This window comes from Paramisgurnus dabryanus, chromosome 1 (genome assembly GCF_030506205.2).
Source record: "Paramisgurnus dabryanus chromosome 1, PD_genome_1.1, whole genome shotgun sequence".
NCBI lineage: Eukaryota > Metazoa > Chordata > Actinopteri > Cypriniformes > Cobitidae > Paramisgurnus > Paramisgurnus dabryanus.
Genome location: NC_133337.1, coordinates 51,074,135 through 51,092,247, shown reverse-complemented (window position 1 = coordinate 51,092,247; position 18,113 = coordinate 51,074,135). Strand labels below are relative to the sequence as shown.

At 37.2% G+C, this 18,113-nt stretch overlaps 2 protein-coding genes across 2 annotated transcripts in view; one reads left to right on the top strand and one right to left on the bottom strand.

Annotated features, from left to right (window-relative positions):
* The first annotated feature begins 778 nt into the window (after window positions 1–778).
* On the top strand, window positions 779–5,848 carry cdk5r1b (cyclin dependent kinase 5, regulatory subunit 1b (p35)). Its single transcript, XM_065262817.2, has 2 exons — window positions 779–1,063; window positions 2,423–5,848. Exon 2 carries the CDS (start codon window positions 2,618–2,620, stop codon window positions 3,530–3,532), a length of 915 nt encoding a protein of 304 aa, XP_065118889.1. The 5' UTR covers window positions 779–1,063; window positions 2,423–2,617; the 3' UTR covers window positions 3,533–5,848.
* Window positions 5,849–7,557: 1,709 nt separating this feature from the next.
* myo1d (myosin 1D) overlaps window positions 7,558–18,113 on the bottom strand; it is a 79,570-nt gene continuing 69,014 nt past the window's right edge. The window contains exon 22 of the mRNA XM_065262970.2: window positions 7,558–10,273. Within this exon, the coding sequence (XP_065119042.2) occupies window positions 10,117–10,273 (157 nt within the window). The 3' untranslated portion in view covers window positions 7,558–10,116. The remainder of the gene's footprint in view (window positions 10,274–18,113) is intronic.

Genomic DNA, 18,113 nt, shown 5'->3' with positions numbered 1-18,113 from the left:
AAATTGCTGGGTCACAAAGTATATGTGCAATATGCACAGTGGAAAACGTCTGAGAAATATATACTGTCATATTGTGGAGTTGTTTATAAATAAAGCTTATAAATAAAGCTCTGCTGTAGCTGTGAATACCCATCACGTTTGTTTATTCACTTTTATGACAAAAAAAAAAACATTACCAGTCTTGTGCTTTTTGCTGGTGAAGTCAAAGACCTAATATCGTGACCTGACATATCTAATTTATGGCAGAGATCATTCCATTGTCAAAAAAATACATTTAGAGGTTTAATGGAATTTGATCATCAATAAAATGTTCACTTTGTAGACATGGACTTTGACATTTTCTATAAATTGGTATATAGCCTGATAGATATCTTCAGCAGTTTTATTTACAACTAGCTTTGCATAAAATGTAATATTTAGCCTATTATTGAGAATGAAATAAAATAAATACACTAAAGTTGTTCTATTTTATTTAGCAGATGGTCAATTTATTTTAAATGTTTATGGGCTGACATGTGTTTAAATACATATAAATTATAAATTTGTTTATATTTCCCTCTAGTTATTTCCTTAATAACCTCTAAAGACTGTCCAAAAAAGTTTGACTGCCCAACTGTCTAAGGTGGGGCTTTGACAAACAGCACCATTTGAAAGCACACGGAGGCGCTGTAGCACAGGTTTTCTAACATCAGTGCGCAGTGCGCGAATTCCTGACGGTGGTGACAGCGCAACATCAAACTGAAGCCCTAGTATCTGCTGCTGTGCTGTGGACCAATAGCGCAGCTTCACACTCCTCAGCATCACCAACCAAAGGAGGTACCCAGTATCCCTAGACCACTGGAGCGCCCACAGAGACTTCTGGCGAGGCGTGAGGATTTTGTTTGTTTATTTGGATAAAGGCTTTTATTTTATTACAATTCAGGATACAGTCTTTATTCTCAGTTAATTCTTTGCTCTGGCCGATCTTGCATCTCCTTGATGCGCAGTTTGTCAAGGATAAACCCAGACAGCCATTCCTGCGGATCTTGTTTTTCTGAAGCATCGTGGTGGAGAGCAGATTCCTGTAAGTAAGCAGCATCTCTATCCAGATTCTGAATGTATTGCGGTTGGTTGTTGTTGATCATATTTTCTAGGTGGGCTAATTGAGTATTCAAAGAAGTGGCTGGCTTGATTTTACGTTAATTATTTTTGAATCTTTCTTTTTTCTTTTCTTTCTTTCTTTCTTTCTTTCTTTCTTTCTTTCTTTCTTTCTTTCTTTCTTTCTTTCTTTCTTTCTTTCTTTCTTTCTTTCTTTCTTTCTTTCTTTCTTTCAAAACGAAATTTATTGTCAAGAATGATGGTTAAATGTCTATTGCTCATGTAAACATGGCAGTGATGGCGCGCACATTTTCAGAACCTTGGACAGTAGCCGATATATTTAAGCCACGCGCAACGATGATTTCATGTTTTGTTTTGTTTTTGTAATGTATTAAAACATTTTCAAACACGCATTGAATAAAGCTTCGTTTAACACATTTTTACCAACGGATATATAAATGATGTCGGTATAGCCTTCAAGAGAACTGTAAACATTGATGGCGATGTCTAAAATATCTTCATTGTTGGGTTTAGGTGTACAGAGCAAAATATTATTTGTAAAATGTGGTATTTTAGTCAAGACACTTTCAGTGCTAAGGGCAATATGTTAACAAATAATCTTTTATATATTTTAAGCAACTGTATAGCTAAAGACATTGCATTTAAACAGCGATGTGTTTGTGTCATGGAATAAAGAAATGTAAATCCACGACATCATAATATTATGAGGCCTAGGATATTTGTAAAAGACTTCACAGTGCTTTGACTTTAAAATGTCTAGAAAACATTAGGGTACTAAACATTTAGATAAAAAAAAACATAAATCAGAAATATGTTTAATGCATATAAGCAGACTAAATTACAAATATTTATAGCTAAATATATGAATTATTATGTATTAATAATGTAGCAGCATTGTTGTTGGCCTGAGCTTGCAAGATATCAAACCTATTTAGTGGTCAGGTTTAAATACTATGACATCATTTAGTAGTAAAACACTGAAAATCTCTTATTTAACTTGATGATTCTGCATATACAGTTTATTTAACACTATAAAATTAAAGGTCTGTAATGCTAAAATGCTATGGCTTGTTTCCACTCATGGTTGGGTAAAATATGGACAAACCTGTAACCTAAGGGTTTAAATGGACCTGTGCTGGGTTGTTTTAATCCATGACTGGATCAAATATGGACATTTTAGGTTATTTTAAATTTATGGTTAACCCTGTCCATATTTTACCAAGCCATGGGTTGAAACGCCAGCATTTTAGAGCGTACAAACATACATGTTTTTGTGGGTGCCAGACACACAGTACATCACTGATATATAATCTTTTCCCTACAGGCTTTGCAGTGAGAGAGCCCTCATCCATCCCGACACAATTTTTCTTAAAATAGAGCACCAACCTAAATTTGGATGTCTAACACAGATTGAGTTGGTCTCAGGAAGCATTGGGGCAAGTCCTCAGCTCCGGTACTTGGCACCTTCTTTTGTTGATCCCTAACCTTCAGGTTCTTATCATCCTCCTGTACTGGCACCATGGGAACCGTGCTATCCCTTTCTCCCAGCTACCGTAAGGCTGCCCTGTTTGAGGATGGCCCAGCTACCGTGGGCCACTACACAGCAGTCCAGAACAGCAAGAACGCCAAAGACAAGAACCTGAAGCGGCACCCGCTCATCAACGTGTTGCCGTGGAAACGCATAGTAGCCGTTTCGGCCAAGAAAAAAGGCTCCAAGAAGGTGCAACCAAACACTACCTACCAGAACAATGTTTCCCACCTCAACAATGAGAACCTCAAGAAGTCGCAGTCTTGTGCAAACCTCGCCTCCTTTACCCAGGACCAGTCGAGTCCATCGAACCAAGGCTCCAAAAATTCCAACAATTCCGTTTCCTCTGTTAAAAAGGCACCGCTTTCTAACTCCAACGCTGTCCCTGGAACGCCCAAGAGGGTGATCGTCCAAGCCTCCACCAGCGAGCTGCTCAGGTGTCTGGGGGAATTTCTGTGCCGGAGATGCTACAGGCTCAAACACCTTTCCCCCACTGACCCAGTGCTATGGTTGCGCAGCGTGGATCGTTCTCTGCTGCTTCAGGGCTGGCAAGACCAGGGCTTCATCACTCCGGCCAATGTGGTTTTCGTCTACATGCTCTGCCGCGACGTGGTTTCCTCCGAGGTGGCCACGGAGCACGAGCTGCAGGCCGTGCTCCTGACCTGCCTCTACCTGTCTTACTCTTACATGGGCAATGAAATCTCATACCCTCTTAAGCCATTCTTGGTGGAGACCTCCAAGGAGACATTCTGGGACCGCTGTCTGTCCATCATCAACATGATGAGCGCCAAGATGCTGCAGATCAACTCTGATCCTCATTATTTCACCCAGGTCTTTGCAGACCTCAAGAACGAGAGCCAGAAGGAAGAAGAAAGGAGTCGTCTGCTCATCGGCCTGGATCGGTGAGGAGTCCTGGAGGGGGATTCGTGGGCACTCTCGTCTGGCATTTTTAAATAGTTTTCAAATGGGTGGAACGTTAATAAGCATACCTTTTAGTGGATTAGGATCTCTGTTTATGAGATCGCAGTCTATGTCTTTTAAATTCACACGTTACTTTTAGCATCTGAAGTAAAAAATGCCAGACTGGAGTGGAACCAGAGGAGAAGCAGTGAACGATCTAAATCACTGAAAAGAAAGACTTTTAAAAGAACAACACATACGGCTATGAATGTGGAGGGGACTTGTTTAGCTGCAGAACAACTGGATCATTGCCGAATATTTCACAATAAACATTGTGTCCACAAAACAAACTGGACACTCAATGAATGGCACATACAAGTCAAAAATATGGAGAGAGGTACAGTATAAGTGAAAGGTTTAACATGTTTATGTTGCCAGAACGTAAGCCACAAATAAAGAATATGACTCTTAGAATGGGCCAACATTGCACAGTGGCTGTTTTTAGATGAGAGAGGTTGTCAGCACATTTGTAAGCAAGACCTACTTTATTTTCATCCATACACAATGCGTTGAACAGATCTCTTCTGTGGTTTACCTCTCTAAAGCTTTACAAGTTGTTTTACTGTTACTCGGTCATCTGAATGCATACACAATTCGAATGGCATTTCTTGAACTACTTCTGTTGGATTTGCCATCTGCATATGTGTTTAGGGAATGAGAACAAAGTACAAATATCTAGCTATGCCTGCTTCAATGAGCCATTGTCATTGTGTTGCTTTGTTTCAGACTGGGGTTGTGTACAGTTAATGTAAATGTATTAAAAACGGTGCCATACCTTTGATGAAAATCACGTAGGTCTAAACGTACGGCAAACGTTGGATTCTCCTCTTGGAATCGTAATTTATTGTTATTTATTGCTTATTTCCACACATTTCTCTTTCTCTCTCACACATTTAGAGATTTTAGTAATGTGTTGTAAAAATGGTTAAAAAACCGTTACAACTTTTAGGTTGATGGCTACCTTTCGGTGAGGATGAAGATTATGGTCGATGCACATTCGCATTTGGACGAATTCTTTAAGAGCTTAGTTTAAAACCATTTCAAATCTGAAAGACACCAAGGGTTATTCATCATAGCGACAGATGATCGGTTTCAATCTGAAATACATGAAACCAGTTTCTCTGTAAAGTACTGTTGAGATGTTCTACATATCATAGCAAAAGCAACCATCAGTCATTACCCTGCGATCAGTGCATTGGCATTAAATTGGTTGAGATGTGGTCCATTTCTACAGAAAGCAGGTCCAAAGTATCAACCAACATGCTTCCTTAAGACATTCGCAGTATTTAGTGAGAATGATTTGCCTGATACAGTTTTTGTCTGACAAATGCAGGGACATCGTCACCATGTAAATCAATCTGGACCATGGTCATACTGGTGGCCGAATGTTATATGATCCATTTAAAGCATCTCAACAGTGCTGAATTGTGCATGCTTTCTTTCAGTAGTTATGTATCTCAATTTTCTTTCTAAGCAAAAAATAATGTGACAGTCATGTAAGCGAACATTGCGTCTCTCTTTGTTACTTCATGCTAAAGCTTGTTGATCTGAAGATACTGAATTTGTCCCAGAGCAGTGGGATGGACAGATGAACTGTGCTGCGTTGTGTGTATGTAAAGGTGAAGAAAGCTCAGTAAAGTTCAAGGAGAGGTTTAGACACTTCAACATGGACTTGCACTTTTCTGTGAGATACAGTATAGGAGCCCGCAAGGGTTTATTGTCATTGGGGCCTGAAGCAGTGGAGCCCCGCTTCACTGTCTGCCTGCTATCACCTGCCCCAGCCCACAAAATGTGCCATTTTTCACTTGCATCATAAAGTAGTCCTTGGATAAAAGCAAAACACTTAAAAAGATAAGTAAAAGATTAAAACTGTCAAAATCTCTCTGTAACTTGTTGCGTAATTCTTTGTTGAACTGAAAAAGAAACGGTGTTACAAAAAGAGACTGCATGAGTGTGTGAGCGTATGAATTTATTTGTATACAGTCGAAGTATGCGATGTGTGTAAGAAAACAGAACATGGCCATGTTTTTATTTATTTATTGAATTTTTTTGATGGTGGTACTTTACAGTGCTAGGCTGGAGTTTGACACAGTAAAGGGGTGGTCCTGATCTGTTACCTTTTTGTTCTTTTGAAAAAAGACAAACTCTATGATGTAACTGAACTTTCTCGTTTCGTTCCTGCTTATTTTTATTTATTTTTGTACTGTGATGAAAAATAAAATGCACTGATGGTTAAATACAACCAGCGGTGTGGTTGTTCGAGGGGATTGCAATTATTTGCTGAGGTTTACTGGCTGACATCACCAAAATAACACTGTAATACTGGCTTAGCAGTGTCCTAATTGTAATGAGTCACATTTTGGCACGAAGTTATTACATAACTTCAGCTTAGGAACATGAAAATGGGCAGTTAACCAATGCAATGTTCGTTCCTCAATGTAATGTGTTCCTGTATAGCTCAGTGGTTAGGAACACACAAACTGATAAAAAAATTTGTCCCTTTAACTTTTAAATCTGCTCTACTTGCATGCTTTTAAATAAAGCGGTATAGTCATAACTGTCGGTCACCCTGTCACAACTACTGAGTATATATTCAGGGCAGGTCTGAATGTGTGCTAGTGTCTAATCCAATTGAAAAATCACTCAAATACAAGCTACATATCCAACATAACCCTAAACAGTATTAAAATGTTTGCATGTATTGTAGAACAGTGTTTCCCAACCAGGGGGTTGGGGCCCATATGGGGGCCCACATATTTCCAACGGGGCCTCAATATGACTTAAAATTATAAAAATTGGACAAAACAAGACTAAAATAAGATAAAACAAGCTAAAATTTAGGTGTTTCTCTTTTTTTCAGCATTTTTTTCTGGCATTTTTTTAGCGAATATACATCTGTCTAGTCATTCCAAGCTAAAGTTTTACAGGGGGACCTCTGAGAAAAACGTGCTTCTCAGAGGTCCTCTGTGTTTTTAATCCCGTCCGAATCGGCCATGTCTGTGTTTTGATGACCTCCGTCAGAATTCCAGAGCAATTTACCTACTGTTTTTTGCCGAACTCAGAGGTCCTCCGAGAAATTTAATCCCGTCCGGATGCAAATGTCTGTGTTTGGCCGCAATATCTTTTGAAAACGCGGTTCTTGTCGTGTTTTGGCCAACGTGATCTGCCGTAAGGTCTTACTAACACGCTTATATTGTACTTCCTGAGTCCCGTTCATTCAGATATGGATGTTTTTTACAATTCGGAAAAAAGTATTAAATCAAGACGAGCTGAATATTAAACACTGTTAAGACTGGCCACTGTAGTATTAGTATAAGGTAACTGAACCTTATTTAGTTTAACTCCGGAATGATCTGTTAACTATTAAAGATAATAAATTGTTATTAATCATTATTTCTTCATTTCTTTGGGTTTATTATAAGCAGACAGTTATATAAAACACGTAGGCTAATTTAGTAGGATTCGTAAAAGTTCTTTTGATTTGTTAAAGTTAAATTAATAAATAACATGTTCTGTACTGTAATAGTTTTACATTTGCAAAATATCAAACATTACAAACACGCATATCGAGAGCATGTGATCTTCTGCAATGGCCAAATGCATGAAACTTTTAATCCCGTCCGAATCGGTAGATAAAATCACAGACGTCGTGGGTGACACGTTGAAACCCGCACATCGTTTGGAAAACTAATCCTGTCCGAATAGTGCTTTAAATTATTGAGTGCTTGTGGGGCCTTTAAATATTGTAGGGGGGCCTTGAAGTGAAAAAGGTTGGGAACCACTGTTGTAGAAAAATCAGTCAGATTTGCTGTCACCGCTCTTCAGACTGAAAAAAGGCTTGACAGATTCAAATCACTTTCGGCCTTGCAACAGCTGCTCTCCGTGGATTTACAGCATTTTTACCTTGTGTGACAAAACAATGAAACAATGACAATATATCAGCCAGAACAGATACCTCAAGGACATGTTTATTTATTTTCAGGAGCAGATATTTGGTACAGCGTTTTATGATTAAACAAAACATTAACTGTGGTAAGTCAGTAAATGGTTTCAATGCATTAAATAAACACATTTGTTTGCTTTCAGAACAAAATCCTTATTTGTAAAATGAGAGCTTTTTCATATCTGCAAATGTATAAATGAGATTAATAACTGCATTAATGACATACATATGAAAACATACCATGATTTTACTTTAAAACAAACACACTGCACAGGATTTTCTTTTTGATTTGGTCCAAGCAACATTTCTTTTCAAATCTTTTAAATTAATATATTACTTAAATAAAAGAGGTACAAAAGTAGGCACATCGATTGATCAAACTAAATCTCCAGGTTTTTTAATATCAATCAAGACAAACGGATATAATTACACAATTTAAGCAACATTAAACACATTTTACCTGGGAATTAAATTATTCGGCACTTAAAGGGATAGTTCACCCAAAAATGAACACTCACTCATCATTTACTCACTCTCATGTTGTTACAAACCTGTATAGATTTCTTTGTTTTGAGGAGATATTTTGAGTAATGTTTGTAACAAAACCGTTCGTAAGAACCATTCACTTCCATAGTATTCTTTTTTTCCTACTATGGCGGTAATGGGGCTCATGATCGGTTTGGCTTTAAACATTCCTTTAAATATCTTATCAGAAGAAAGACATTTAGTGAGAAAATGATGAAAGAATTTTCATTTTTGGGTGAACTGTCCCTTTTAATGGCATTTGTGGGGTTTAAGACAAGAGGAAAGAGAAAATCATTTTAAATACCCATAAGAGAGAACAAAACAGACAGAAAAATGATCAAAAACTATGATCTAATGCTCAACAAGTCCTATTTATCAATGTACTTTAATTCTGTAAAACAGAGCATTCACACATCTGTATGCCTCAAATGATGTAGCAAATATTTGAGAACAGCCCGTTACAGTAAAAAACACCATCACACATTTATTGTTTTGACCTTCACCTTCCTGGCAAAGTTTTAAGAGACTACCAACAATTTCTGACCGATAAGAAAGAATCTGCCAGTGTGTCTGTTGTGGGCCAGAAAAAAAATCTGACTATCTCCCCAGCAGCACTTTGTGTTTCTGCTTTTACTGACACACTTCAGTGATCCAGGCTAATAGTCAAGAGAGAAAATTCAAAGAAAGAGCGATCAAGGATTACAGTGTGTAGAGAGAGGGAGTGTGGCACTGTGCAACAAGATGGGCTTCCTATGCAAAAGCATTTTAAGCTGGGAATCAGTTTAGATGCGAGCAGCACAGCATACAAACAAATACTTGTGCAGAAAACGGGAATGAATAAAAACCAAACATGCATGATTTTTTTTTAAATGCCTATCATCTGTTACAATGCATTAGTTCTCATTTTAATCACCTTACACACATAGGTACATCACAGATGCTACTGATGCTTTGTGATGTTTTTGGCCATGAGAAACGAATAGCTTCCAGCCACGGACATCGAAGCAGTTATCGATAAACAGATTTATGCAAACGTCTGCTAAAAAATTAAACAGCAGTCGATTTTCAGGTTTGGCACATTTTCAATCAGTACCGAAAGTTTTAAACTGGGTCAAGCAGTGTCAGTACACTGTCGGTAGAGGCAATATGAATCTCTTCTTGTCAAACACATTTTCTTGTCCTTTTGGCTCGTATGAAGAATGGCTTTGTGCTACTTTAAATTCAGTCTTTGTAAACATAAAAGCATCTCATCATTGCAGTAGAAACAGACTGCTAAATAATCCTATATGCCAAAGAATCAGCAAGGGAGGACTGATAAAGACTCATCTCTCTTTCTCCTGGTTTGGAGGAACCACCATCATAGAAAATAGAAATTGATAATAGTCTGACGCAATCAGCCTCCGCTCTGTGTTCCTGTCTGTCTGATTCTACTTCAAGATAAATACGACACATCTACGTTGTGTTCATATAGCGTATACAACACATAATATGAGCTACAGTTCAATAACCAATACGATAAGTACAGTATATTTGCCTGTGCTATAAATGTCGAGATACATGCAGAAACGTTTAAATTACGAGTGTGTTTAAAGCTCCTTAACGTGTTTATGGATATGATCAACATATCCACCAACATATGATCTGTGCAATAAATTGGGACATATGCATGGCTATTATTTATCTTAAAATAACTACTAATCAAAACCAACATATTCCCTTTGAAGAATAAAAGTCTAGAATATATATCAAAACAAGAGTTTGATTTTTTTGAAACACTGCATAGCGCAAAAATCCTGATTTTTTTTGTAATGTTTAATAAATTAATAAACTGGGTTTCTTCTTTGATGGTAAATCTTTTAACGTCATTGCCATCTGAGCTTAAGTAAAAGGGACTAGAAAAATTAGGGAATAGAAACTTTTCTACTTAAAAATAAGAAAATACAATAATTCCACCTTGCCTTTCATCAGGCAAAAAAAGTATGGCTTCCATTCTGAGATTCAACTCAGAAGTTTTATTGACTTGTTATGTCCTGTCGAAAGGTGCTGTGTGTACCCCGTTCCTCTAGTTGCCTGGCACTGAAAGAATATATCCTGATCGGTTCTTGGTGAAGTCTGGATGTGACTGGTTGATCTTGGTTTCCACGACGACAGTGCACTTTCTTCCATTCATACTACAATGAATGGGGCTGACGATGTTTACCTGGAGCTTCCTCTTCTCACTGAAAAGAGAAAGATGCCAATGTCAACATTTTATTCAATGAATCATCCATATGCTCTTGTTATTGTTTTGGTCCACAGAGGATTTGTTTTTATCTCTGATTGCCGCATCTGCTTGCTTGTTACACCAGACTCTGATCAATGAAGCGCAAGCCTAACTCGCAAACAGAGAACGGGTTTGTTTTCGGAGCGGGGTAAATGGAAAAGTTCATCTGTATTACACAAACACACACACACACGCACACACGCGCACACACACACGCGCACACACGCGCACACACGCGCACACACACGCACACACACGCACGCACGCGCACACGCACTGCAGTTAGCCCCATACCACAGAATCTAAAAGGCAACAAACCTATAAGCGGGTCAGTGACCAAAACAATTTGGCAAGATGAGAAATAATAAAAAAAACTTGTTATAAAGGTTTATCAGGTTTATTTCAACGCATCGTGTATTTATGTTCATTTTATGCAATAAAAAATTACATATTTGCACCATTTTTATGAAAGTTAAGACTGAATGGTGTATCAAATGGTGTAACCGCCAATTGTGCTAAAGAATGATAAATATCACATATTTTATCCACCTTGATAGCATGTAAGCATAATTTAAAAAAAAATTATTTTAAAATATAATTTTATTAGTTCATTCTAAATGTAAATTTTAATGCATTTTTGTAATATATGTCCTGACATGTGCTGAAAAAAGCTCTGTTTTGTCTAAATAATCTCGACAAATGATGTTAAAATGTATGTTAAAAAAATTATATTACACTAAACTAGATGATTATATTTTATTCCACATTCTTTTATGAATATATTTATCTTTTAATAAAAAATACTAGTTACACGAATTCACACAGACCGGTTACACCACATTGACATTTTTGCAATCATTTTTTTTTTAAAGCATGCATCAGGTTTATTTCAATGCACAGTGTATTCATTTTATGCAATAAAAAATTACATTTGCACCATTTTTATGAAAGTTAAGACTGAATGGACCTGAAAATGTCAAATGATGTGACCGCCAATTGCGCCAAAGAATGAGAAATATTATATTTTATCTACCTTGATGGCATGTAAGCATAATCATCATCATAAAAAAAATCATTTAAAAAAACATTTTATTAGTTATTTCTAAATGTAAATTTTTATGCGTTTTTGTAATATTTGTCCTGACATATGCTGAAAACAGCTCAGTTTTCTAAAAAAATCTTTGACAAATGATGTAAAAATGTATGTAAAAAAATCATATTACACTAAACTAGATTATTATATTTTATTCCATATTTTTTATGAATATATTTATTTTTTTTATTAAAAAAACACTAGTTACACCAATCGACACAGACTGGTTAATTGACATTTTTGCAAATATCCCCCAAATATTCTTTCAAAATAAAAATAAAACCAGAAATTTTAGACTTGGTCATCAAAAAAAGAATGCATGCAAGTAATCTGCAAATTTATTGTGAAATTTTAACCCTTTTACATTTCATTCATCCATACGGACACAAAATAATTCACGTCATTGACCCTAGCTCCATTTAAATATCATTGTATCCAATCCCCTAGCTGTGTTTCAAGACCGATAAGCTATTTTAACATAGCACGAACCTAATACCCCATTATAAAAAATCGTTTAACAGCGTCTCCCTTATAACCCATTACAACATCCTGTCTACTGAACGAAGACCTTACTGAAGCTTTTATCTTGTTTATGGTAAAATCATAACAACTCAATCATCTCCTAAATAAAGAATCTGATTCAGAAGAGTGACCTTTACGAGTCAGCTTATGTAAGAAATCCTGCGGATGATAAACTCAGCGTTATAAAGCCGCCCTCACACAGACACATAAGTTACTGTACCAGCAGCCTGCTGCGCCGGACGTTTCCATGGCAACCCAATCATGTGCTAGGGATGCTCCAGTCAGCCAACACACTCAGTCTCATCAACCTCTAACAGTCATCTTGTCTTTATGTAACATGCAATAAAATGACTGCAAGACTCTGGATTTAGGAAAAGCAACCGGTTGTTATTATTATTACACGCGAGGACAGTTGCTGTGAAATTATGAACTATCAAGCTTTGATTTCATGATTTTGTGATGTTTGTTTACTTTTTGTCCCGACTCTCTCAGGAGTCGCAGTGCGCACATTTTTGCATAATTTTAGTGAAACAATGCTAGCTATAGCGTTAAACAGTGGCAATTATGGGTACAATCCATTCTTGATGCACTCACAGATAATCCGATAACGGCTTTTCTCACATTCAGTATACATTAGCTTCACTTCCTCTGGATGTAATAAAAGGTTAGCTTGTGGTTTGCTTAAGATTGGGCATAAAGTGCATCTAAGGGTTGATTTTAGCAGCATGGAGCTGTATAAAACCTGTATATTTCCTGATACTGACAGCCTCCCTCTGTGCCAGACTTGCTCACAGAGGGCCGGGGAGCAGACCGCTGTGCATAGCCCACAGGAAAATCAATTCTTTCCAGCCCTCCTCTCCCCCCGTGCCGGTGCCCTTCACGCCAACTGACTCACCAGCTCGGAGGTCTGCTTCGATACCGAGAATACATTAGGAGTAATAAGGAAAGGTAAAGGAGGAGGGGGAGGTACAGTAAGTGCCCAAGGGCTGCGGTGGTAAATGCTAATAATACCCCTTATGTCCTAGTGTCTTACGACAGACGCATCAGTAATCTTTCACCCTCTCCTTTCTCTTCAACGCCAACAAACTGAGGTTTCAGGCATCAAGAGAGTATAAAGCCTCCTAGTCAAACCATGGCCGCTGCATTGCTCTTCAAAGCCCACGTGGGCAGATGCTACAACCTCTTCCGATCAGTACGTTGTGTGTGTATCTGCATTTGTCTGCACCACAAAGGAATTTGGGGTCTGGGGGATTTAGTGGGTCAAAGAGAGTAGGAGGAAGCAGGAGAGAAGGGGGAGAATAAATATATGTCTGCAATCCAGTCACGCCCCACCTCCCAAAATAGCAGATATGCCCTTGGGCTAATCCATCTTCACATCCTCTGAAAAAGCTAAAAGTGTAATGCTTGCTGTGCACTTCAGAGAAGAGAGGCAGTATCCCATCATGCTTCACTTCATACCGCCCCACCCCACCCCAGTGATCTTTCTCACATGGTGTTATCACACACCTCACGTGTGCAGGTCCCCAGTATCTCTCCTTCTCAAACACACGCACACACAGACTTATGAAGCACGTTTAAGGTTGATATTAATAAACCTAATTCTACAGTATATAAATAACAGAACTGTCGCTGGAAATGATTTGTTCACCCTGACCCTGAAAAAAATTGAACAAAATGATACAATTAAGCAGTAAGGTACGAGAGGCTGTTCTCTATTGTGGAATAAGTCACGTCTGAAGAGCGTTGTTAAGCATGACGTGACAACCTGTGACAGTGGAGCGGTCATAGCCGTGGTTTATCATAAATAATACACAGCTGGAACTAACTGTTTTGTAAGTCAAATGATAAACAATAAATTCATGATTTTATAATGGTTTTAAATGACATGTGGCTCATTTTCAATCTGTGAAGCAATAAAATGAGCATGTCGTTCATTACAGCACTAAAACCGATGATGAATATACCATTACAGTAGGAAATGTAATTATTCAGCATCTTTAGATGTGTCTGTGTAGTAAAGCCTGGCCTCTTAAACTATTTCTTATCAAACACAAGCCCAAGCTTTTGCTTTTAATATATACTATAGCAACGGCACTTTCTTCACTTTCTACAAAGAGTTGTTAAAGAGGAGATTACAAACAAGATTTTTATAGAGGCAAATGGAGAGAAATATTGATGAAAGCTGGGGCACTTCTCACAGAACTGCATGCATGAGAGTGAATACAAAAGAGAGAATAGGCAAAGAAGAAGAAGAGAGAGGGAAAGCGTGAAGATGAGATAATGAAAGCAAGAGACAAAATGGTAAAAGGTGGGCCTACAGAGACATCACGCTGCAAACATTTTTTGTCATAAAACTGTGACTTCATGTATCTTCAGGCAATTTAATGTGCTTCATGTGGTAACATCTATCTTAAAGGATTAGTCTATTTTCTTAAAAAAAATCCAGATAATTTACTCACCACCATGTCTTCCAAAATGTTTATGTCTTTCTTTGTTCAGTCGAGAAGAAATTATGTTTTTTGGGAAAACATTGCAGGATTTTTCTAATTTTAATGGACTTTAATGGACCCCAACACTTAATACTTAACTCAACACTTAACAGTTTTTTCAACGGAGTTTCAAAGAACACTAAACGATCCTAAATGAGGCATAAGGGTCTTATCTAGCGAAACGATTGTCATTTTTCACAAGACAAATGCACTTTTAAACCTCACGTAAATGCGTATTGACGTAGGGAGGTCACGTGTTACATATATAAAACGCACATTTGCGGACCATTTTAAACAATAAACTGAAACAAAGACATTAATTAGTATCATTCCACATACAACAACATCGGAACGGTCCTCTTTCTCCAAACTTGTAAACACTGGGGCGTAGTTTCGCGTTTGTCCTCTGTGACCTCTTGAAGTGATGACGTATTGCATGAAGTTGCGCTGGGGCTTTTTCAGGACGAGAAGTTGTGGTTTAAAAGTGCATATTTTTTATTTTTCTTGTCAAAAATGACAATCGTTTCGCTATATAAGACCCTTATGCCTCGTTTGGGATCGTTTGGTGTCTTTTGAATCTCCGTTGAAAAAACTGTTAAGTGTTGAGTTAAGTATTAAGTGTTGGGTTCCATTAAAGTCCATTAAAAATGAGAAAAATCCTGGAATGTTTTCCTCAAAAAACATAATTTCTTCTTGACTGAACAAAGAAAGACATCAACACTTTGGAACATTTTCCTTTTAAGAAAATGGAATAATCCTTTAAGTCATCCCATTTAAAAGGAAAACACCACCGTTTTTCTTTATTTTACTATGTTCTAACCTCAACTTGAATAAATTAATACATACCATATCTTAATTCAATGTGTGCACTTAATCTTTGTACAGCACGTCGTGAATGTGCTAGGATTTAGCCTAGCCCCAATCATTCCTTAGGATCCAAACAGGGATGAATTTAGAAGTCACAAAACACTTCCATGTTTACTCTATTTAAAGACTATTACATGAGTAACTACACGAGTAAGTATGGTTGCACAAAATAAAAGGTGGTTATTTTTTAAGCGGATAAAAAAATGAGAACTATATTGTATGGTGGAAGAGCACTACGTTTGCAGCACTTCGACCTCAGGCACAGTTGCTTGTTTGACTTTAAATGGTGCTGCAAAGACTGGTCGCAAAAGCGTGTACAAACAAAAGTACAAAAAAGTACAATGCTGTCTCATATCACTTCACTGATGATTGGAAATTTTAGAATGACAAGACAACACGAGCTCGTTCAGTTATCAATCCGATCAAGTGTTAACATGACCTTTTGAGCAGATTACAAAAGGTTTAAACCACCACTCTAGATTTTTATTCGGATTGAACATTTTAACTGATTATCCATGTAAACGCACCTACTGACCTCTATAAGAACAACATGTCCAATTTAGTAGAAATCACTACACATTATAACATTGCATACAGAAAGTCTGCTACATAAAAGCAGTCAAACAGACCAGCACAGATCCACCCTGTGAGTATAAACAGGTCCATTGTTTTCCTCTTTAAAGCCACCAAAAAAACAAAAATTATTAGCAGCAGGTGTTGATTTGTAGCAGTAATGTTTAGGAGTTATGAATGTCCTGACACTGTGCAGATTCATTTTCTGCTAAGGGTTCATAAAGATCATAGAGGACCTGTGAGTCTGAGATCGCATGTGCCGATGGTTTGGAATAAATTATAATGTCGACCAAATTTAATTTGTTGGAGTCAGCAGGTGTGCTTCAGGGTTGCTGAAGCTCAATTTGAACATTTTTCAGACTTTTCTCTTTTTCTCTGGAAAAAGACAAGCTTTTCACCGATGGACACAAGACAATCTGTTCTTCAGTGTTCCCAATACAATAGGACAGATGTTACATGAGAAACAGCACACGCATCACATCAGCCATCCTTGATTTCTGCCCTGTTGGCTACTGAGGGAAAAATGTCACTTCTTGAACATGTCACCCACAGGAGAAGCTAAATTATTATGACATTTTGTCATAATTCACTGAAATCTCATGAAATTCAATTTTTGGCTTCTTAGTTGGTAAGTTCTTAAAATGTTTGAAACATCTGAAAAATGGACATTCTGATATCATTGTATGAAGGCGTAATAAAAGGAAATCGATAATGGTAAGGAAGATTTAAAGCGCATTGTACAGATTATGTTAAAGTGCACCTATTTCATTGCTAAAAAACAATATTAATTTGTGTTTTTGGTATAATACAATGTGTTCGCATGGTTTAGGGTTAAAAACACAATATTTTTTCACAAACGGTACATTTTTGTAGCTCCAGATTTCACTTTCTTCCTGAAATGCACAGATTTTGTACAATGTATCAATTTGAAAAGCGCTGTGTCTCTGATTGGCCAGCTAATCTTTACGTTGTGATTGGCCTAAATACCTCTGATGTCAGCCGGAGATTGTGACGCTCCTTACCATGTTTAAAATATTTGGTCACAATGCAATGCTAACAGGAGTTAACTTACAGGCTGACTCCAAAGCGGGAGGAATTATGATAATGTTGGTCTACATCACCAATCCCAGGAAGTAAACTGTTGCCTATAATCCGTGTGTTTGTTGTAGTCCAAGACAAAAGATTTACGTTGGAGACGATAACTCGCGTCATCATTTACTTTAGGATATTTACCTTTTGCATATGGTTAACATTTACTAATAAACACTTACACACAAAAGGAAATGTTAAATCAGAGCTCTTTAAAGGGATAGTTCACTTCAAAATGAAAATTCTGTCATCATTTACTAATCCTCATGTTGTTCTAAACCTGTATGAATTTCTTTTTTTTTTATAAACACAGAAGAAGATATTTTGAGAAATGATGGTAAACACAGCAGATAATGACCATTGACTTCCATAGTAGGAAAAAAATATTTTGTTAGTATTGTGATAAATGATGAAGAAAATATTTTGATAAATGATGACGGTTGACTCAGTTGATGGTACCAATTAAATTCCATCATATTTTTTATTCCTACTATGGGAGTCAATGGTCACTATCTGCTGTGTTTACCATCATTTCTCAAAATATCCTCTTTTGTGTTCATCAGAAAAAAGAAATTAATACAGGTTTACAACATGAGGATGGGTTGTAATTTTCATTTTAAAGGCGGAGTCCACGATGTTTGAAAAACGGTTTGGAAAAGGAGACGGGCCGACTACCAAAACACACTTATAGCCAATCAAATCAAATCAAATGTTGGGTTGCGTATGTGTGGGGCGGGTCTATCAACAGAAGGTCCAGATTCTATTGGGGTAGGGGCGTGTTTGTTTAGGCGATTTCAAATATCAACACTGGCTTTCAAACATCATGGACTCCGCCTTTAAAGTGAACTATCCCTTTAACCTGTGAATAGCAAAGTGAAATAGCAAAAAACTCCAAATGCATATTTATAGTAAATGCAAGTCTATTAGCGAGTAATACTGTAGCATTACCAGTACTAATAATACTGTCAGTCTAATAGTAATGATATAGTCAAGCAGTACTAATAGCAATGGTGAGTGTAATTGTATTAACTGATAGCTGTAGTAACAATAACAATACATATAAAAGCTGTATTAAGCTAAATTAGTGATAAAGAAATGCAAGGAAAGTACAGTGTGTATAGAGACATCACATCAGAGGACCAGAGAGGATGGTGCTTAACTGT